The sequence below is a fragment of the Cricetulus griseus genome, chromosome 4 (genome assembly GCF_003668045.3).
Source record: "Cricetulus griseus strain 17A/GY chromosome 4, alternate assembly CriGri-PICRH-1.0, whole genome shotgun sequence".
In the NCBI taxonomy this organism is placed as follows: domain Eukaryota; kingdom Metazoa; phylum Chordata; class Mammalia; order Rodentia; family Cricetidae; genus Cricetulus; species Cricetulus griseus.
Genome location: NC_048597.1, coordinates 152,310,482 through 152,329,648, shown reverse-complemented (window position 1 = coordinate 152,329,648; position 19,167 = coordinate 152,310,482). Strand labels below are relative to the sequence as shown.

The window sequence follows — 19,167 nt, the reverse complement described above, 5'->3', positions numbered from 1 at the left end:
AATCCCTCCAGGAAGCACCTGGCAGGATGCCAAGGACACACACTGATTAATCCAGCCTTTCTGATGTTGATGGTTCACCCTACCAGCCTGCCAGCTGCTTTTTTAGCACCAACCTTGATAATGCGGAAGTGTAGTGAGAGACCGGAGATCATAGGGTCCCTGAAGGCACAAGAGGAGACCCTGCCTCCCACACAGCCATAGTTATATGACTTCTCAGAACTCCTAGGGGTCTCCTCACATTCTCCATGCTCGCTTTCTCCTATGTGTTTCTGAATGTCTCCCCCACTGTTCAGTGCTTAGGTGGTAGAACCTGGCCTTCCATATGACAGGAATCTCAGGGATGGTTCTTACTTCTGTAATTGTTTGTGAGGGAGAGGATGTGAATAAAAAAGGGCCTATGATGGACATAAATATCAAAGATGCTAAAAGGAAACCGATGGGTTGCTGTGGCCATCCTTGAGGACAGTGCAGAGAGGCCCTCTGCTGACACCAGGTCTGTTTAGCTTTTCATTCTGCTGTTTCTAAGCTCCCTCCTCCCCCCTCCCTCCCCTCCTTCTCCCTCCTCATCCTCTTTCTTCTCTTCAGCTTTCTAACTAGCTTTCATGACCCGACCTCTTCAGACCCGCTTTGCCATCTCTTCAGAAAAGCCTCCACTAGCTGAGGAACTATTCTGAGGAGAACGGTTCCATTCTCTCCTCCCAGGAGGGGCCCAAAGGAAAGCTTTCTTCCCCGGCTTCTCCTGAGACAAAGCAGTTTTCAGCCTTATCACAGCTAGACGTTGGCTGGGGCTACACAGACTGATCCAACCGTCTGCTACTCACAAAATAAAGGTTCATTTCAGCATTCGTCCCCATTTTGGTCTGTAGGGTGCCAAAGGAAATAAACTTTTGTTTCCAGAACCCAGACAGTTGGATTTCAGAGAACCAACCCCCCCCCCCAGGGGAGTTAAGGGTCAGCAGTCTTTCTTTAGGATACAAGGAAGTCAGAACTGCTAAAAGCAGGATTTAACTAGAAAGCACAGTACACAAACAGGTCATAGAATTCCCAAGCCTTCACACCTATAGCCACAGGATCTTGTGTTAATACAGGAGGCTCCTGTGCCTGACCTGAAAGCACCTCACCAACAATTTTGAGGACAGCGAAGAGCCTCTAGTGAGTTAGGAAGAGCCAGCAATGGGATGCACACGGGATGTGTACAGCAACTCACTTATAAACAATAGCTGGTAATCCAAACAAACCATTTGAATGGGGTAGGGAAAGGGGGTGGGTGACAAATGGCCCAATATCTAGACCCTGTCATTGGGTAGCACTGAGCCTTGTAGAATAGCTGTGTGTCTTCTGGAAAAAGGGAAGCTCGGCCTTGGGAATCCCCAGTCCTGGGTTAGTGTCCCTGCTCAGCTGTTTCCTAGGGTATTCTTGCAAGTTCATTTTTACTTCTCAGAGCCTTGGTTTATTTATTGTAGAGTAATAAGACATTTATAATCGAAGAACAATTCGAGGACGATATAAGGTATGCAAGCAGACTTTGCATAAGCCCTTGTACCCGTTGATTTAAGATACTGGTCACTTTGAGTGACCAGATCCCCACAGCCTGAAGAAATCAGGCCATGTCCCTCTGCAGCTCTGTCTTTGGGACAGAGAAACTATGTGCTGCTGGAGGGTTTAACAACCCTTAATTTATGGTCCTGGCTGTACCTGGCTCCTCTATGCTCTTTGTCCTGTAGAGGACCCTAGACTAAATCATGTGGTATGAAACTTCCAGCCAGCAGCTAATGGGGACATTTCTCCGAAGCTCTCCTCTGGGCCTCCCCTCATCACTGACAGCCCTCCCTCCCTTCCTTCTCTCCCTCTCTCCCTCCCTCCCTCCCTCCCCACCTCTCTCTTGCTTTCTCTCTCTCTCTCTCTTTTCCTCCCTCCCTCCCTCCCTTTCTCTCTCTCTCTCTCTCTCTCTCTCTCTCTCTCTCTCTCTCGTGAAACTATTTCTGCAGTGGAGCTCCTCTTCTCTCAGTTTTAAAGGGAAGCCTCTTTCACTTTTAAGTCATGTCCTCTTGGCTTTGATATATCACACTGTCCCTTTCCCACCTCAGGGCCCAGTTATGGCTCTTGTGACTGGGAGACTCTCTCTTTTATTGATTTCATTCCTTAAGAATAATTGCACATCAGTTCTTTTCCTGAACCCATCCACCAACTGCCACTCCCCTCTCTTTCCACAATGTCATGAACTCCCAGTCCTTGTTTAGATGTTGGAAAATGAGACCAGGGTGGTGGCTCACACCTCTAAGCCAGCTTTGAAAGGCTCCAGCAGGATTGCTGTAAATTGAGGCCAGACTGGGCTACATAAAAAATGTTTGGAATTCCTAACTACTATCATGTCTTATAGAAATCCTTCTTCAATGTAACACAAGTAGGCTAAAAATACAGGATTACATTTGCAAACCCAAACACAAATTCTAATCTATGCAAGGAACCCATTGAGCTCTACACCTTAATGGCAGAGCTTTATTTACACTTTTTTATGTGTAAACTATGGATAAAGAAAAAAAAAGTGGAGGCGGGGAGGGAGTCAACAGACATCTTGAGGTAAACAACCTGCCACCAAGTCAAGCCTGATGACCTGAGTTCAATCCCTGGAACCCATATGGTGGAAGGAGAAAACCAAATCTTGTGAGTTGTCCTTTGACCTTTGTATGCTCACCATGGCTACCCACATTCTCCCCCTACCCTGCAAATAGATTTTATTTTGTTTGTTTTTGTTGGTTTTTTTTAAGCACAAGGGTTTAATGCTTATAGTTTTGTACAACAAACCCTCAAAACAGGTCTTTCCTGGGCATCCCTCCTTTGGGTTGCTTTGTAGGTAACTTTGCTTAGGATGAAGTCCTTTTGGTAAGTATTTGGGTTATGAAGTCCCCAGGCACCAGAATCCGATCATCACTCTGACCTTGAAAGACATTCCTTAGCTCTCAGAACTTCAGGGCAATTGTGGAATGAAAGTCATAGACTGCTTTGTCCTGAGTACTTAATTGACTCTTAATGGGCATATAATCATGGCCACCAATTGCTACACTTGGGCAGTACCTCAAAACAAAAGAAAACAAAACAAAACAAAAAACCAAGAAAGTTTGGTGGTAACCATATCATTTCCAGAATTAAAAACCTTAGAGAACTGCAGGAGATTACCCTGTAAGAAAACCCAGAGATGAGTCTAGCGTTCTTGTTTTAGAGGAATGTTAGGAAGAAACTGAAGACTTGGGGCAGGGTGTGTGTAATAAGCCTGGAATAACACAGCAGACTTACGAAGGAATAGGAGCCACTGACATCCCTTCCTGTTTCTTGTGTGCACACAACCACATGTTTGGAACTTTGGATAGTAATTCTTCTTTTTCTGAACACATCAAGCATGGCACTTCAGAAAGTTTCCAAGATTTCCAGTTATGAAGGCTAAATTGAAATATTTCGACATCTGCCCTATTTTTTTTTCAAGCAATTTCTCAACATGAAAAACCATGCCAATTACTCAGCATTTAGCTCATCTGACTGAAACACTGGAAGGCCAACTGTGATCTTGAAGCTTAACTGCACAAGATGAAAGGGGAGGGAAGATATTTTCTATCTCATAAATGTGTGACAGGACACATCATAGAATCTGGGCACCCATGTTGCCTCTTCTACTAAGCTAGCTGGGTAACCTTAGCCAACTCTCTCAGAACTTTGATTGCTTCTTCATCATAAAAGAAAATGTAGATTTAGATAAAGGATGAATTTGGGTTCCAAGGAAGGCTACCTGGAAGTCAGCAAACCCTTGGAGATCATTGGAAAGTCTGATGTATGTACATGTGTCTTCCTCTAAGACAGTGCTTCTCAATCTTCCTAATGCTGCGGCCCAGAGACACCATTCTTCATGTTGTGGTGACCCCCAACCATACATTATTTCCATTGCTATTCATAACTGTAATTTTGCTACAGTTATGACTCTCTGATATGCAGGATATCTGGTATGTGACCCCCCCAAAGGGGTCATGGCCCACAGTCTGAGAACTGTTGCTCTAAGAAGTGGTTTTCATTAATTTCCTGAGGGGTCTGAGTTCAAATTTTTAAGAATCAGGGATTTGGGTAGCAGCTTAAATTCTTCCCCCAAGCAGTGACAATCTCTGTCTCTATGCTTCAAGACATCTGTCCAATAGTTCACCATCATTAGGTACTTTGGTGAAATATCTTCATGTGTTGCACAGCTGAGCATAAGACATAAATAAGTCAGGACAAGACCCGAGTCCACTGGGATCATAATGCCATTGTGACCATCATCACTAATGTGGGAAGATAGGGCATGGCATGTGGTCCCACTCAGATCTGTCATTGCACTATACACCCATGAACTATGCATGCAAGCTTTTCTCAAGTTCATTGCTGGGGAACCAAGCTCCTCCCCTGTCCTCTCTGAATGAAGTGTTTATACTCAGTGTTAAAAACAATGTATACTGGATGGGGATGTAGCTCAGTAGGAAGAGACTAGCATACTCTAGGTTTGATTCTCAGCAATACAAACACACACACACACACACACACACACACACACACACACACACACACACGAGAGAGAGAGAGAGAGAGAGAGAGAGAGAGAGAGAGAGAGGACAACAACTACAATGACTTTCTTACATGCTAACCTAAAAGTTAAGCTTTTAAAATGACAAAAAAAGAAAAAGAAGTGAGGACTCCTAAAGACTTGGGGGGGAACAAAAGATCATAGAATCATAGAAAAATTTTGAATTAACGATCCTCCACCCACCCCCTCTTTACACGTAAGAGAGATGGAGCCATAACCCAGAGAGCTCTCCACTTTCCAATCCAGGCTCTTTGCTTCCTATCAGCTACCCAACAAGACCTAATGCCAGGTCTAGATCATGTGGACACAAACATGACAACTATAACAAGAGATCCAGGAGAGACATTAACAGGGAAAAAACTAAAACCAAACAAACAAAAACAAACCAGACCTGAATAGCAGGAGGTGGCTCAGGATGCTATCAGAGGGTTTAGGGCCTTTCTTCTCTCTGTTCCTTAGAGATCACACTGCCTATTCATTCACAGCAAAGCAGTGGGGTACTTGGCCTCACTCACTAGCAGGTTCAAAAAAAGCAAGAAGTCAACTGGCCCACCCTTGCTCAGACTATTAAACTCTCCCATCTCTCACAGCTCTCCTGATAGTCTGTGCATTTTCTACAAAAAGAGGCTCCTAGGCAGCCACCCATGAGAGGAAACAGCATGAAAAATTCCCCCTTTAAAGGACCAGTAGAATAAGAGAGGATTTTTTTTCAGGCAAGTCTGGATTTTAATTTTGGATTTGGTGAAGAGTCCTCAACATACCAAGTCTCAAAGCCATTTTGCAAAGAGGAGCAGATCCAGCCAGCACAACTGCTTTCCCTGTGTGCTCCTGACCCAAAGTGGGATGTCATCTGGAGAGGGGGTCCCTTAAAATCACTCCCTTTTGATGCCTGTCTTTGACTTGAATAGTTTACACAACTTAGACCCAGGACATCATGAGTCTGAATCTGCTAATAGCCAGATGAGGGAAAGAGTAGGCATAGGTGAAGATTCAGTTATAAGAATTCTGAGTCAATTACCCTCCTTTCTCTTCTCCCTGGCTTTTAGTTTGTAAGATGGACCCAAGAAAGAAATCAAGTGGGGAACCAACTCGGCAGCTTATTTTTCTCACTAAAGAAATGGTTGCACCTAGTAAGAGCTCAGTAAAGAAAGAGTGAGGACTGGCATGATGGTTGAGAGCACTTGTTGCTCTTGCAGAGGACTAGGCTTGGTTCCCAGCACCCATGTGGCAGCTTACAACTGTCCATAACTCCAGCTCAGAGGATCGGATGCCCTCTTCTGACCTCCATGGGCATAAGGCACATAATACACATGTGGGAAAACACTCATGCACACAACATAAGTAAATCTAAAGTAAAATGTAAAAACAAATGAAGAAACAGTGAACAGGTCATAATCCTCTGACCTCTGTCTCCTCAGATGCTCCTTTCTCCTAAACTGAATGACCACTGTCAAGGGTCACATCCGGGCCAACCAGCTGACTCCGATCACATGAACCAAGTCACTCTGCGTGGCACCTCATGCACAGCCTACCTTCAAATCCCACTTCTGCTCATTATGCTCTTGTGGCTTCGATGGAGTTACCTGACCCCCCCCCCCCAACACCTTGATTTCATCTGCAGGATGAGTTTAGGCCTAACAGGTGTCCCAGCAGGGCTGGCGTGAAGAACAGAGGCATTAACAAAATCGTCCACATTAAAAGTGCCCAGTGATAAAGGACTCGAATGATAGTTGGCTCTAGAAAGGCAACTCTGAGTTTGATTCTACTGTACATCTGAGTTTTGGTAGCTTGGAGGTGTGATCCTGGAAGGCTGACAAAGGTGCCATCTAGCTATGCCAGCTGTGCTGCAACAATTGGCCAGTATCTCAAAGAGCTTAGAAAAGAGCCCCTCCCCTTCCCTCCTTGGGCTCTCCTCTTCCTGTACCTTAGTGGTTACCAGCCTGAGGGCGGTACACAGGCATGCTAACCAATGTGTAAGTTTTCAGAGAATGTCTGCAAGGTCTGGTCACCATGCCAAGTGGCTCTTTCGCTCTCCCTCACCTCTGCTGGTTCTTCTGGGCTCCAGACTCCATCCATGCAACTCCTGGAGATACTGGCTCTCAAGTCTGGAAAAACCCCTAAAAACTATCTCATTTTCTTGGGGGAGAGCTAAGGAAACAAAAACCCATGCAGTAAGCTGCCACGGGTCACCTGGCTAGTCAGTTCAGGCCCACGGGCTAGTTCTCCTCCACTCTCGGGTCCACCACACCTGGCCTACTCTAAGATTTCTCAACTCCAGCTAACTTTGGGTTTGGACTCCAGGTGCACAAGATTCTTGCTTCCTAGCACACATTTGGACTTTGCTCAGTTATCCTGCTGCCTTCCTGGCCTGGTCTGTCACAGGTTCACGGACCTCCTCCAGCTCTTTCCACAGATCCCTCCTGTGCCCTGGTCCACAAAGCTGCCAGAATCCGGCCCAGGCATGCCCGCTTATGCCTTAGGGCATCCCGCCTCAGGAGACCCTCCTCGTAGCCACCGCCTAAGTAAGGACCACCCAGAAGGGCTCTTTCTGCCCCAGTCAGGTTCAGGAGGGGACAGATTCTGCCCTTTCCCTCCGTTGCCTCCTTTGCTGCATCGGTTTCAAGGACTCCAGGCTCCCTTTGCCCAGGCTTGGCTACACATTCCTGCCTTCCGTTCTCTCTGCTTCTCTGGCTTTTCCTTTCTCCTTCCCGGGGTCGCATTCAGCCTGCATCTTCTGCGGTCACCTGGCTTCTTGGTGCTCCTTGCACCCTGCCCTGTTTCCCTCTCTACCCCTTTCTCTTTCCTTCTCTCCTCCCTCTCCCTCCCTCTTCCCCCTTCAACACATCTGTTTCTAATCTGAGCGCTCAGAGGCGCCTGTTTGAAACAAAAAGCTCCCCCCACCCTCAAAACCTGGCACAGAAAACCCTGGATGAACCTTTCCTTCCCAGCTCTCCACTTTCCCCTGGTACTCCTGAAACCAAACCACGCGCTGAAAAGTACCCTCCACACCAAACGGTTCTCCGCCAAACTCCACCAGGAAACGCCCCCACCCCGTAGCTGGCTGGAGGGCCCAGATGTGTGAGACATTTCGATGGCCGACTGGGCGGTCCTCCGTTGCCAGATGCGCCCCTCGGTGGCGCGGAGGCAGGGACCGAGTGGTTGCGGCACTCCGCGACTGCAGGGACCACAGTGCTGAAGGCGGGTCTCCACCCAAACGCAGGGTGGCGTTTGCCCAGGGCCATCCAAACTCCCGCCCTCCCTAAGGCACTCACCTAGCCAGAGGAAGAAGAGGGACATCCCGATCCCCGGACACGGGCACTTCCCGGCTCAGCGCTGCCTGGCTGCAGGGCGACCGAGCGCAGCGGACGGACCTTCTGCTAGTAGGGCGCGGCGCCTCGGGGTGCGCGCGGGGGGCTGCAGCCATGTGCGGGCGCCGGCCCCGCGCCCGGGTCCCTTGCGCGCTGCGCTCCCTGGGCACCGAGGGCTTCTAGCCCTGGCTCCACCAGCTCGCGCCGGGACGGGGGCCGGCCCAGGGTCAGGGAGGAGAAGGCGAGGCGGCAAGGCGCTACCGCTTCGTGGAACACTTTTCCCTGTTTGGAAAGAAAACCGACTGGAGAAAGAGAAAAAAAATTGAGCTGGAACCACACGGCTGCCTCCTACCGCAGCCCCTCCCTCCATCCCTCCCCTCGCCCTCCCTTCCCTTCGCTCCCGCCCTCCCTCTCTGCGTTTGGGGTTAGCTGCTGGGGCTGCTTTACCTCCCACCCGGGAGGGAGGGCCGCGGCCCGGGGTGATCGAGGGGGGCGCTCGGTGCCAACTGATGCGGTACAGGAGAGAATCTGCAGCACTTCGGCCAAGAGCCGGTGAATGCGGCCTTCTCAATTCCTTGTTTTCTCTCGTTGATCTCGCTACTCTTTGTATATTTTTCTCCCTCACAATGCTCTATGGTCTCCCCCCCCCCCCGTCTGTCTGTGTCTCTGTCTGTCTGTCTGTCTGTCTGTCTCTCTCTCTCTCTCTCTCTCTCTCTCTCTCTCTCTCTCTCTCTCTCACACACACACACATACACACACACATTCATTCACATTTTGCAGGGGAGGGGGGATGGGGCGGGGAGACAGGGTCTCCCTACGTAGTTCTTTGTTGGCTTAGAAGGCTGTCTATGTAGATCAGGCTGGTCTCGAACTCACAAAGCTCACAAAGATCTACCTGCATCTGAGTGCACCACCACACCAGATTTTGTTCACATTCTTACTTCTCCTTGTCTCCTTCCTTCCTCTCCCTTCTGGTTTCCCCAGCCTCTCATTTCTCCTCTGCTGTCCCTTCCCAGGTCTGGTTAGGTTGGTATGAAGTCAGTCACCAGGGCCACCATGTGAATAGTGGGTTTGTGTATTAGCAGATCATTAAAACAGTTTTTCTGGACTTCCTGTTTGGACCCTTTGCCTGTTTGCCCCTTGTCACATATGGGGTTTTGCCTTTGCTCCTTGTCTTTGCTGTTTACAGTAACCTGCTGTAAAATCTGCACAGGGTTGAGTCAGCCACTGTCACAGAGAAGTAGGAATCCTGGGTTCAAGGAAATGGTGATGCCTTAAGAAGCGTCATGGTGATGCAGACCTATATCCTAGTACTTGGAAGACTGAGGCAGGAGGATAGCTGAGAGTTCACATCCACCCTGGGCTATTTGGTGAGTTTCCCAGCCAGCCTGAGCTAAGTGTAACCTGCCTTGCAGGGATAAAGAAATGATACATGTGTGAATCCTGCAACCTGGCTGTCAGGCTATTAAATCCCAATAAGCTAGAATCTCATGTTGGGAGAAGAAAAAGCCTAATGCTAGGACAGTCAGGGAGAAGACTTTTTTTCCTGGAAAGGAATTTACAATTTGTCAGACCAACTTGCTTCAGAGACAGAAACTCAGTGATGGGCAGGCCCACACCTCGATTGGGAACTGCTTAGATAAGAACAGCACAGGCTCTATTTAAACATCAGCTCCAGAAGACAGAAGATGATTGAGGGAGAGCACCACTTTTGTCTCTGTTCCTTTTCCCATTGAGACTGCATGGAGTAAGTCTCCCCTTCCTGTCCCAGGAACACTGCATAGGAGGTGGGCAGAGGGCAGGAGGACAAGGTGGGTTCACAGAGGAGAGCCTAGTTACCCTTGCCACTTGACCTCCTGTGAGAAAGGACTAGAGAAGAGGGGAGGTGGGGGAGTTGCTCAGGTCTCAAGGGCTCAGAGCTCTCCCCTGACTCTTTTTTTTTTTTTTTTTTTTTTTGTGCTAGATCAGACCTCTCTAGTTCCAGCCCATTTATGTCCCGGGAGGACTGGCTGAGGGTGCTGGCACTCATCCTTAGTCCCACCACCTAGATTGATAGATTGAGAGCTGGGGCCAGAGCTGAGGCAGCATTCAGGGGAGCAGTTAACACCCCCCTCTTGGGGGCTGGTCTCTCCTCTCTGGCTCCCTTAGCCCCTAGGGCCAGCTTAGCTCTTCACAGTTGTACTGAAAGTCAGCCCCATTTCACAGATGGGGAAAGTAGAGTCCAGGAGAGACTGCACAACTCTTACATTACTTAGAACTGTTGTCAAAAACCTGGGTTGTTCTTGGGGTTTGGGATATTAGCCCCAACCCTTCCTTCCCCTAGCCCCTTTCTTTTCCTTCCCCACACTCTGTCCTGAGAATCCAATCTAGGCTTCCCGCGTGGACATTCTGACTCTGTTTTAGAGGTTAGAAAACTGTCTCTTAGGAGGGGAAATTATCCTCCTTCTCTAACTTGAAAAATGTTAACACCCCGCCGTTCCAATAATCGATAGCTTAAATATACTAATTTTCTAACACATTTTTAATTGATTCTTTGGGAATTTTTCATCATGAACCCCAATACCCATTTCCTAGACCCCCCATAGCTACCCCTTACCCTCATAGCTTCCCCTACAAAAGAAAATTTAAAAAATGAAAAACAAGACAAAACAAAAAATCACTTCACTCCTCCGTCTTTCCCACCTCTCCAACACCTCTCTGCTCATCTTAGTGTCATTGGGAGCTGGGTGTGTGTCACACAGCTTTGTCCACTCAGCTTTTCTTGCAAATGTTCATTGCAGTGAGAGTTGTTGGCCTGGTTCAAGGCCTCTGGCTTCTAGTACACCATCAATACTGGACCCTCAACAAAATTCCTCTCAGATATCTGTTGTCCCAAGTCATAGAGATCCTGTGGCTACGGTTCCACAGGACCAGTCCCTTCACACATTCCAGCTGGTCGTTCATAGATGGGGTAGATGCAAGGGTGGGTCAACTCAAAGCTCTGGATGTGTGTCTGAGCTGTGGGCCTGGATGGTAGCTGAGCTGGTCAGTCTGGGGCCACTGGAACTGCCTACCTTGGTCAAGGGGAGGAGCCAGCTCTTCTACCCCCATGCCATCAGGGCCAGTTCTCCCATGCCTGTGGTGAGGGTTGGGGCCAGCTCTCCTGGGTGTTGGGCCAGCTCTCCTGTGAAGGACAGAGTCAGCTCTTCTGCTGAAGGGGTCAGTGAAGATCAGGGCCAGCTTTCCCAGGGCCAGCAAAGTGTGATGCTGGCTCAGTGCAGCTCTCAGATTTCAACATGTGTGTTTCCTATGGCTCCCTGTGGTAACGTGGGCCATGGCTACAAAAGGACCATGGGCCTTCAGCAGCAGATAGGCCTGGATATCACCAAGGCCACCCAGATCAGTATGGCCCTGGCAGCAACTGGCCCTAGGATACCAATATGGTCTCAGGTGGCTGACCAGACCACAGGTATCCACACAGCCTTTGGTGGTAATAGGAGCCATGGACATCAACCGAGACCCTGGCTGCTGTAGGACCATGGGCCCAAACATGGCCCTTGGCTGCAGCTCATGGCCCAGACATCACCATGGTCCAGGGTGGCAGCACAAACCATTTAAATCAGTTTGTCCCTGGTGGCAGCACAGCCCTTGGACACCAACATAATTTCAGTTGGATGACCAGATCCTGGGCATTCATTTGGCCTTTGATGGTAACTGGAGCCATGGAAATCATGAAATATTAAAAGATTTATTTAATTTTGGAGTAATTTTTTTTGGAGGGTGGTGTCTGAGACAGGGACTGACTGAATGAGAGCCTTAGTTGGCCTGAAACTCACAAATGTAGTCCAGGCTGACCTCAAATTCATAGACAGCCTCCTGCATTTGCCCCCAGAGTGCTAGGATTAAAGGCATGTGGCACCATAGCAGGCAAATTTTTCACTTTTTAACCACTTAACCACTTATTAACCACTTAACCACTTTTTAACCACTTATAGGGTATATCCACAACTCTAAATTGTATACGAATGTGTTGAGAAGTAAATTCTTCAGAAAAGCTGAGGATGGTAGGAAGGGCACTATAGGAAGAATACTTTCTTGTTATTTCTAATTTACAGTTTTTAAAAAATGCTTGACATCATTTCAGACACACCAGAAAGTAGTAAAAACAGTAGAAAAGTCCCTGGATGCCCTTTACTGGGCTCCTCCTCTTTATTACTTTTTAGGAAAGGGGTATTTCGTATGCTTCAAAAGCACCACTTCTCTTCTGCTGCTACCTTTCTCGTTATTGCTGCTCTGGCAGGAGGGATGTGTGTGTACCGGCAGACAAACATGTGCAAGTCTAGCCGATGTGTGTCTAGATCCACATCACCCAAGCTGAGGGCATCAAGATGCCTTGGGCCCTAGGTTGTTAGTCATCGGCTGCGATAATTAGATCATACTGTCTTTAGCACTCACTTTTCCCAGGTCCAAATCTTGTGGTCACTAGGAAGCTGATCCATCTTTCTTGGGTGGGGTTCTTCCACTCTAGGAGATGACTGACCTAAATCCAAAGTAGAACTTCTGGGGACAGCTTGTAATAGTTTTCCACTGCCTGCCTATGCTGGGTCCTTTGGGAGAATCCAAGGATATATGTGACACTCTTATCTTTAGTGGACCATCAAGTCCAGTGGGAGAGATGACTTCAACATGTGAAATTCAGGTACAACAACTACACAAGAAACCCAGTTTCCCAGTTAACTCTGGCAATAAAAACAAATGTTGGGCATTTCAAGAAAGAAAAGCACATTGTGGAGTAGGGTGTTTGAAGAACAATGACTCAGTCTCAAGGATGAATAGAACTGAGTTAGAGAGAGGACCTGGCAAGGACCCTGGTTGGGAATTCCTGGTCAAAGACATGGAGTCTACATATTTAGGACACACTGATTGAAAAGAAAAATGAAAGGAAGATTGAGTGTTGGAGCAAAACACCCTGGAACATGGGACTTAAGTAAGATTGTGAATGCTTTTGAATGCCAGGTGAAGTATTATGGAATTTGTTCAGCATCTTCTCATCAAAACCATGTTAACTGGAAATACCTTGATGACCACAAGGTTGGTGAGCAATGGAGAACCTTAACATATCTGTCATGACCATCCATCTTCCCACTCCAGGCTTTCATGTGAACATTAGACACTGTCTCAGTGTTTTGGTTTTCTGTTTGGTTGGTTTTGTTTTTGTTTCTTTTGAGTCAGGGTCTCGTGTAGCTCAGGCTGACCTTAAACTTGATATATAGCTAGGAAGACCTAAATGATAGGGGATGCCCTTCTGTATATATGTTTCTCTTATTGGTTTGGCCAATAGAGGCAGGAAGATAGGCGAGACTAGGAGGCCAGGACAATTCTAGGAAAGGTAGGCAGAGTGGCGTCACAAGAGATGCCACGTAGAGACCAGGAGGATAGGACTCGCTAGGTGTTCTCTGTTAAGATAAGATCATGTAGAAATACATAGATTAGTAGTTATGGGTTAGTAATTAAGACAGAGCTAGCCAATAAGAAGCCCTAGCCACCAGCCAACAGTTTATAATTAATATAGCATCTGTGTATTTATTTGGGGCTGAGAAGGGCCACGGGATCAGGTAGGACAAGAACCTCTGCCTACACCTTAAATTTTTGATCTTCTTACCTTCAGTTCCCGAGTGTTTACAAGTATACACTCTCAAAGCCCAGATGTCTCCAGATTTTGTAAAGTGATATGACTATATAGCTTCAAGAATGGATTAGCTGGAGATAAATCTCCTGCAAGAAGCCTAGGGTCCAGTCCATCACTCCACATTAAGCAAGCACGGTGGTGCACACCTGCAATCCAGGAACTCCAGGATCAAGAGACAGGAGGATTAGAAATTCAGGGTCATCCTCAGCTACATGACAAGTTTGAGGCCAGTGTGGACTACATGAAATCCTGCCCTTCAAGAAGCAGGAGGAGGGGGAGGGAAGGGGGAGAAGGAAGACAAAGAAAAAGAAAGAAAAGAATGAAGGGAATGAAGAAGGAAGGAAGCACTTGTTGCTGAGCTGTCTGTGGTGGCATCTGCATATAATCTCTGTATGGGGGAGATTGTTGTGAGTTCGAGGCTGGGCTATAGAGTGAGACCCTACCTCAAAACAAAGCAGAGACACACATCTTTTCCTCTTATTCTTGCTCTCTGGAATGCCAGAGAGTGTCATCCTAGGAAAGTCTTGGGGCTTGGATGGGATTGGGGGTGGTGCATGATGCATTTAGAGGTGACCCAGGAGCTTGTTAGATTGTATTACATTTAACTCTTGATAGCAGGAATACAGGGAAACAAACAGAAGGTACATGGAAGAAAGACTAGACAGGGCAAAGTGTCTAATAGTTACCATGTATGAGAGAGAGTGAGGAAGACAGAAGAGGCACCAAAAGTGAGGGTAGGAGACCTAATACAATGTTCTATATGTCAAGCTTATTTTTTTTGAGACAGGGTCTTGCTATATAGCCCTGGCTAATTCAGAGTATGTTATATAACACAGGGTAGCCTTAAACTCATGACAGTCCTCTTTTCTCTGTCTCCCATGTGCTGGGATTGCAGGCATTAGCCACTGTATTTTTTTTTTTTAAAGATTTTATTTATTATGTATACAACATTCTGCTTCCATGTATATCTGCACACCAAAAGAGGGTACCAGATCTCATAACAGATAGTTGTGTGCCACCATGTGGTTGCTGGGAATTGAACTCAGGACCTCTGGAAGAACAGTTGGTGCTCTTAACCTCTGAGCCATCTCTCAGCCCCCCATTAGCCACTATATTAGGCTTTCTGTGTGCTAAGATGAATGGCAACCATCTATTGCTTCACAATATCACATTACAGTACGGAGGCTGGGTTTGGAGAATGAAACCAACTGCCTGCCATGGGTAGTAAAGAATTAAGGCAAGATGTAAAGTCAGAAGAGCCAAACCTCTTAGACCTGACTGCCTTTGGACTGAACCTGACAAACTGGGGAAGTACTGAACCTGACAAACTGGGGAAGCTGAGAAAGTCAGCTTGTCAGGCTAAGGATAAATGACTCAATGACTTTGAGAGATGATAACATTGAAGGAAGACAATCATGGTCAGTCCATTTGTCATCTACATTTCTGTTTTTTTTTTTAATCAATAATTCAGAGTTGAGGGTGTAACTCAAAGGCAAAGAATATGCCTACTAAAAACAAAACAACAACAGCAAAAACCCTCAGCAAATCTGTTAGGTGCCTAGTATGGGCCAAGCACAAAAATCAATGGTGGCTAAAGAAAAGTTGTCCTTGCTCTCAAGAGTGTGGTGTGTATTAAGGGAGATGATGCAAAAACCAGTCCATGAAATGAGAGAATGGAGCTCAGTGTGGAACTCACAGTAGGACCCTGCACTTAGTGTCAAGGGCAAAAGTCTAGGAGAAAAGCTTGTAAATTTCTTTCTATCCACAAAAGCCACTAGGTGAACTGAGCCGGGGGCACACGTGTACATCCGGATGTCCGGAAGAAGCAATCTGACTCTGAGGAGCTTTCTTTTGTGGATCTCCTGCTGGCATCACTGAACACCCCACCCAGCAGGATAAAGTATACAGGCTGGAAAACAAGACCAAGCAAGGTTATGTCATATCCAGGACTCTTGTGCACTGTGGTGTCAGCAAACAACCAATTCCTATGGGAGCCACTTATGGTCGGTCTGTTTGCCACAGTGCTAACTGGTTAGCTAAAGTTTTCCCAAAGCCTTCCCTTCAGTCTGCTGTGGAGGGAATAGCTGTATGCTGCTGTGGGACTTGAGTCCTGAATTCTTACTGGGCTGGTAGATTCCTCATACCAATTATTTGAGGTTATCCTCATTGATCCATTCCATAAAGATATCTGGAAGAAATCCTGATACCCAGTGGATCACCAAGCCCATCCACAAATACAGAGAGGTGTGAACTGACACCACAAGTTGCAAGAGTTGGAAAGGGGTCACAAGTTGCACCACACTATTGATGACTCTCATCATGCCGGAAGCTTGGAGAAGGCGAAACACTTTCAAGCTCCACTGTTATTATTAACATAGTGATGTTTGTGAAATTCATAACCAATAAACAATTTAGGTTGATGGTAAAAAAAAAAGAAAAGAACGTCTATAGACTGAAGGGGAGAAGGACACAGTGCAAAGACAAAGAACTCTGAATTTTCCCATCTCACTGGGAACTCTGGACCACACCCCTCCTACCCAGTACTGAGGAAGACATTCAGAGCATTGCACACGCTGGACTAATGTGTGCAGCTGAGATATCTGTAGCACGAAAGTATATATCTTTCAGTGCCTTTGTGGGCCCGGATTCACTTGTGTGGTGGCCTCACAGATGAGGTGCAAGCTCATGCGGATGGAGCCAGCGAGTGACAGGAAGGGTTCTAGGTTGGAGGCAGCAGGTTTGGGTAGCGATGAATAGGTCCCTTGATTCACTGCACCTTCCTGTCCTCTGCCTAGCATCCCTATGGCGGAGAAATGACTTTGTGGTGAAGGCGCCTGCGGCAGTGTCTAACACATACGGGACTTGGTAAATATTTGTTCCAACTAAAGCTGAAGTGGAGTTCATAGAATTCCATTCTGTGCAATAAACAGAGCCAATTTCTGTCTCATTTCCTTTTTCTCCTCAAACAGGGTTATCTTTATATATTCTTTCCTGTCCTACAAAGATGCTTCTCAAGTTGGCTATTTAGTGTGTTTCTTTTTATGGCCGGACAGTAAGAGGTCCCAGCTGGCTTTCGAGGTTTTGCTGGGGTAACTTTAATGGAGGCTATGCCTGAGGGCTGTGTGCTAAGGGAGGCTAAGTAATGAAGTGTTCTCCTCACCCTGGGAGACAAGGTGTCTGTTTTCTTCCTGAAGAGCCAGGGCAAGGAAGAGGTAAGAGTGTCTGGATCCTGTAGTATTCTCCCATCTTCTGGAGGAAGTCCCAGTCTCCCACCCGTGGGGTCATCTGAAGAGGTAGGGACTTTGTGGGGCTGCTGTTTCTCAGAGATATTTGTTCATGAAGAAAAGATCTTAACCAGTCTGTTAAGCAACACTCAGGACTCAAAGTCTATCCCTCTGCCTGGTGGGGCTTTGAGGGGGGCATGGGCAACTCAAGAGGAGCTGACTCATGGTTGAAGCCCTTGCTATCCTTCTTCCTAGGGAGCAGTGAGCTCACTCGGGGCTTTCCAGCACTCCTATCCTTCCTCTTCTAGTTCCTATAGAACTAAAAGTGCCTTTGACAGTCCGAAGTGACTCTGATAGTTAGTCTTCATTATCAGCACGCCTGGGTTGGAATCGCTATGGAAACGCACCTCTATGTTATATGAGGGTCTTTACCAAAAGGTTAACCTGAAGACAGAAGACTCACCCCGAACGTGGGTATCACATTTCAATAAACTGGGGCCCCCGGCTGAGTGAAAAGGAGAAAGCTAGCTGAGTACCAGTGTTTCCTTTCTGCTTCCAATGAGCTGGCTCTTGCTCCTTCCTCCATGCCTTCGCCGCCACGATGGATTCTAGCCTCAATCTGTGCACCAAAGCAAACCTTTCCTTAAGCAGCTTTTGGCAGGTATTTCATCACAGCAGTGAGAAAAACAACCAGAAATTTTCAACCTGTGGGTCATGGCCCCTTCAGGTTCAAATGACCTTTTCACGGGGATCGCATAGCAGATATTTGTATTACAATTGATAACAGTAACAAAATTACAGTTATGAAGTAGCAGCGAAATGACGTTGTGGGTGGGGTATCACCACAACATGAAGAACTGTATTTAAGGTTTGCAGTGTTAGGAAGGTTGAGAACCACTGCTCACTCATCCATTGTCCCTAACCCGAGCACAACCCTTAACCCCTTTCTGCCTGTGTGATTTCACAGTAGCGTTTCTCATTTGGCTGCTGGGAAGAATGCTACAGTCTTAATAAGGAAGGATCCCAGAAGCGGCAACTTGGTGCTCGGATCCCTTGGCTCCCTTCTGCCTTCCTCCAAAGCAGTTCAACAGCCTATGTCCCCCTGCAGCTCCTACTAGCTGAGGGTCCTTTCACAGCTCAGAAAAGAGGGCGACACCTTCTCTTTCCTTTACAAACAAGTAGAGGCTGGTGACCTCCTAAGAAACACACAGCCAAAGGGATAGAGAAGAATATTCCTAAACGGAGTGTGGTGATGAATGCTGTAGTCCCAGGAGGCTCATGAATTCAAGGCTATCCTGGGCTACAGAGAGAAACCTGATCGTAAAAATAGTTATTTTTAAAAAGTGTTTTAAGGGGCTGGAGAGATGGCTCAGCGGTTAAGAGCACTGACTGCTCTTCCAGAGGTCCTGAGTTGAATTCCCAGCACCCACATGGCAGCTCACAACTGCCTGTAACTCCAGTACCAGAGGATCCAACACCCTCACACAGACATACATACGAGTAGAAGACCAATGCATGCGAAGTAAAAAAAGAAATAATAAATAAAACAATTTTAAAAAGTGTTTGAAGAGAGTATCCTTGTGTTGTTTCTTTCTTCTCATTGTTCTGCATCTTGGAGTTGGCCGTAAAAGGAAAGGAAGGGTTCCTTCTATTTGATCATGCCCAGAAGTGCCCCCAGGACATACCTGGCAGAGCTGAGGTCTGGCACCAGGGCTCAGTTTCTCAGGGTGACAGAAATATCAGAGAGACCTGACCTAAGAACCTTATTTCACTGTGAAGGACAGTATCTCAGAGGGGACAGCTGCAGTCCCAGGGCCACCCAGCTAGCTGGCAGCACGCAGGCACTAAGTAACTTCCTCTGATGCCTAATTGCATGCTCTTGCCACTGTCCTCCGTTGACCTGCTGTGGTTTCTGAGTGGCATCTCCTCCAAGGCAAAGGCCACCTGGAGTGTGAGCAGATCCATGGCCACCCTCATTCGGTAACTGAACTGTGACCAGCTGATTTTTCCCCCTAAGAATCTAACACTATTTCTCTCTATTGCTATGTAGGCACCTGGAAGAGAACAGAAATTACCAACCCGGGAGACAGAAAAGGTCTTTATCTTCCCAGCTGTGTCAGGGAAGATCAGTGAGGTTCCTGCCAGCGTGAGGGCCTAAAAAATGAGTTCCACCCCGAGTCCACATTCACTCTGCAGCTATGCAGCTGTTGGGGGGGGTGGGGGGATGGCCGTACAAGCGCCTTTCCATTCAACTTCCTCATTTTGTGGCTGGAGAGTCACCCAAGGGAAGCTCTAGCTCAGGATTAGGCTCCAGTTGGAGTCACAGCCAAGTCTGCAACCAAGCTGCCTAGTTGTGAGACCTTT

The 19,167-nt window shown here is 47.3% G+C and overlaps 1 protein-coding gene across 1 annotated transcript in view; it reads right to left on the bottom strand.

Moving 5' to 3' along the window:
• Positions 1–8,255, bottom strand: part of Clmp (CXADR like membrane protein) — a 111,877-nt gene extending 103,622 nt beyond the window's left edge. Inside the window, exon 1 of the mRNA XM_035443591.1 lies at positions 7,876–8,255. Within this exon, the coding sequence (XP_035299482.1) occupies positions 7,876–7,900 (25 nt within the window). The 5' untranslated portion in view covers positions 7,901–8,255. The remainder of the gene's footprint in view (positions 1–7,875) is intronic.
• Between the last annotated feature and the right edge of the window lie 10,912 nt (positions 8,256–19,167).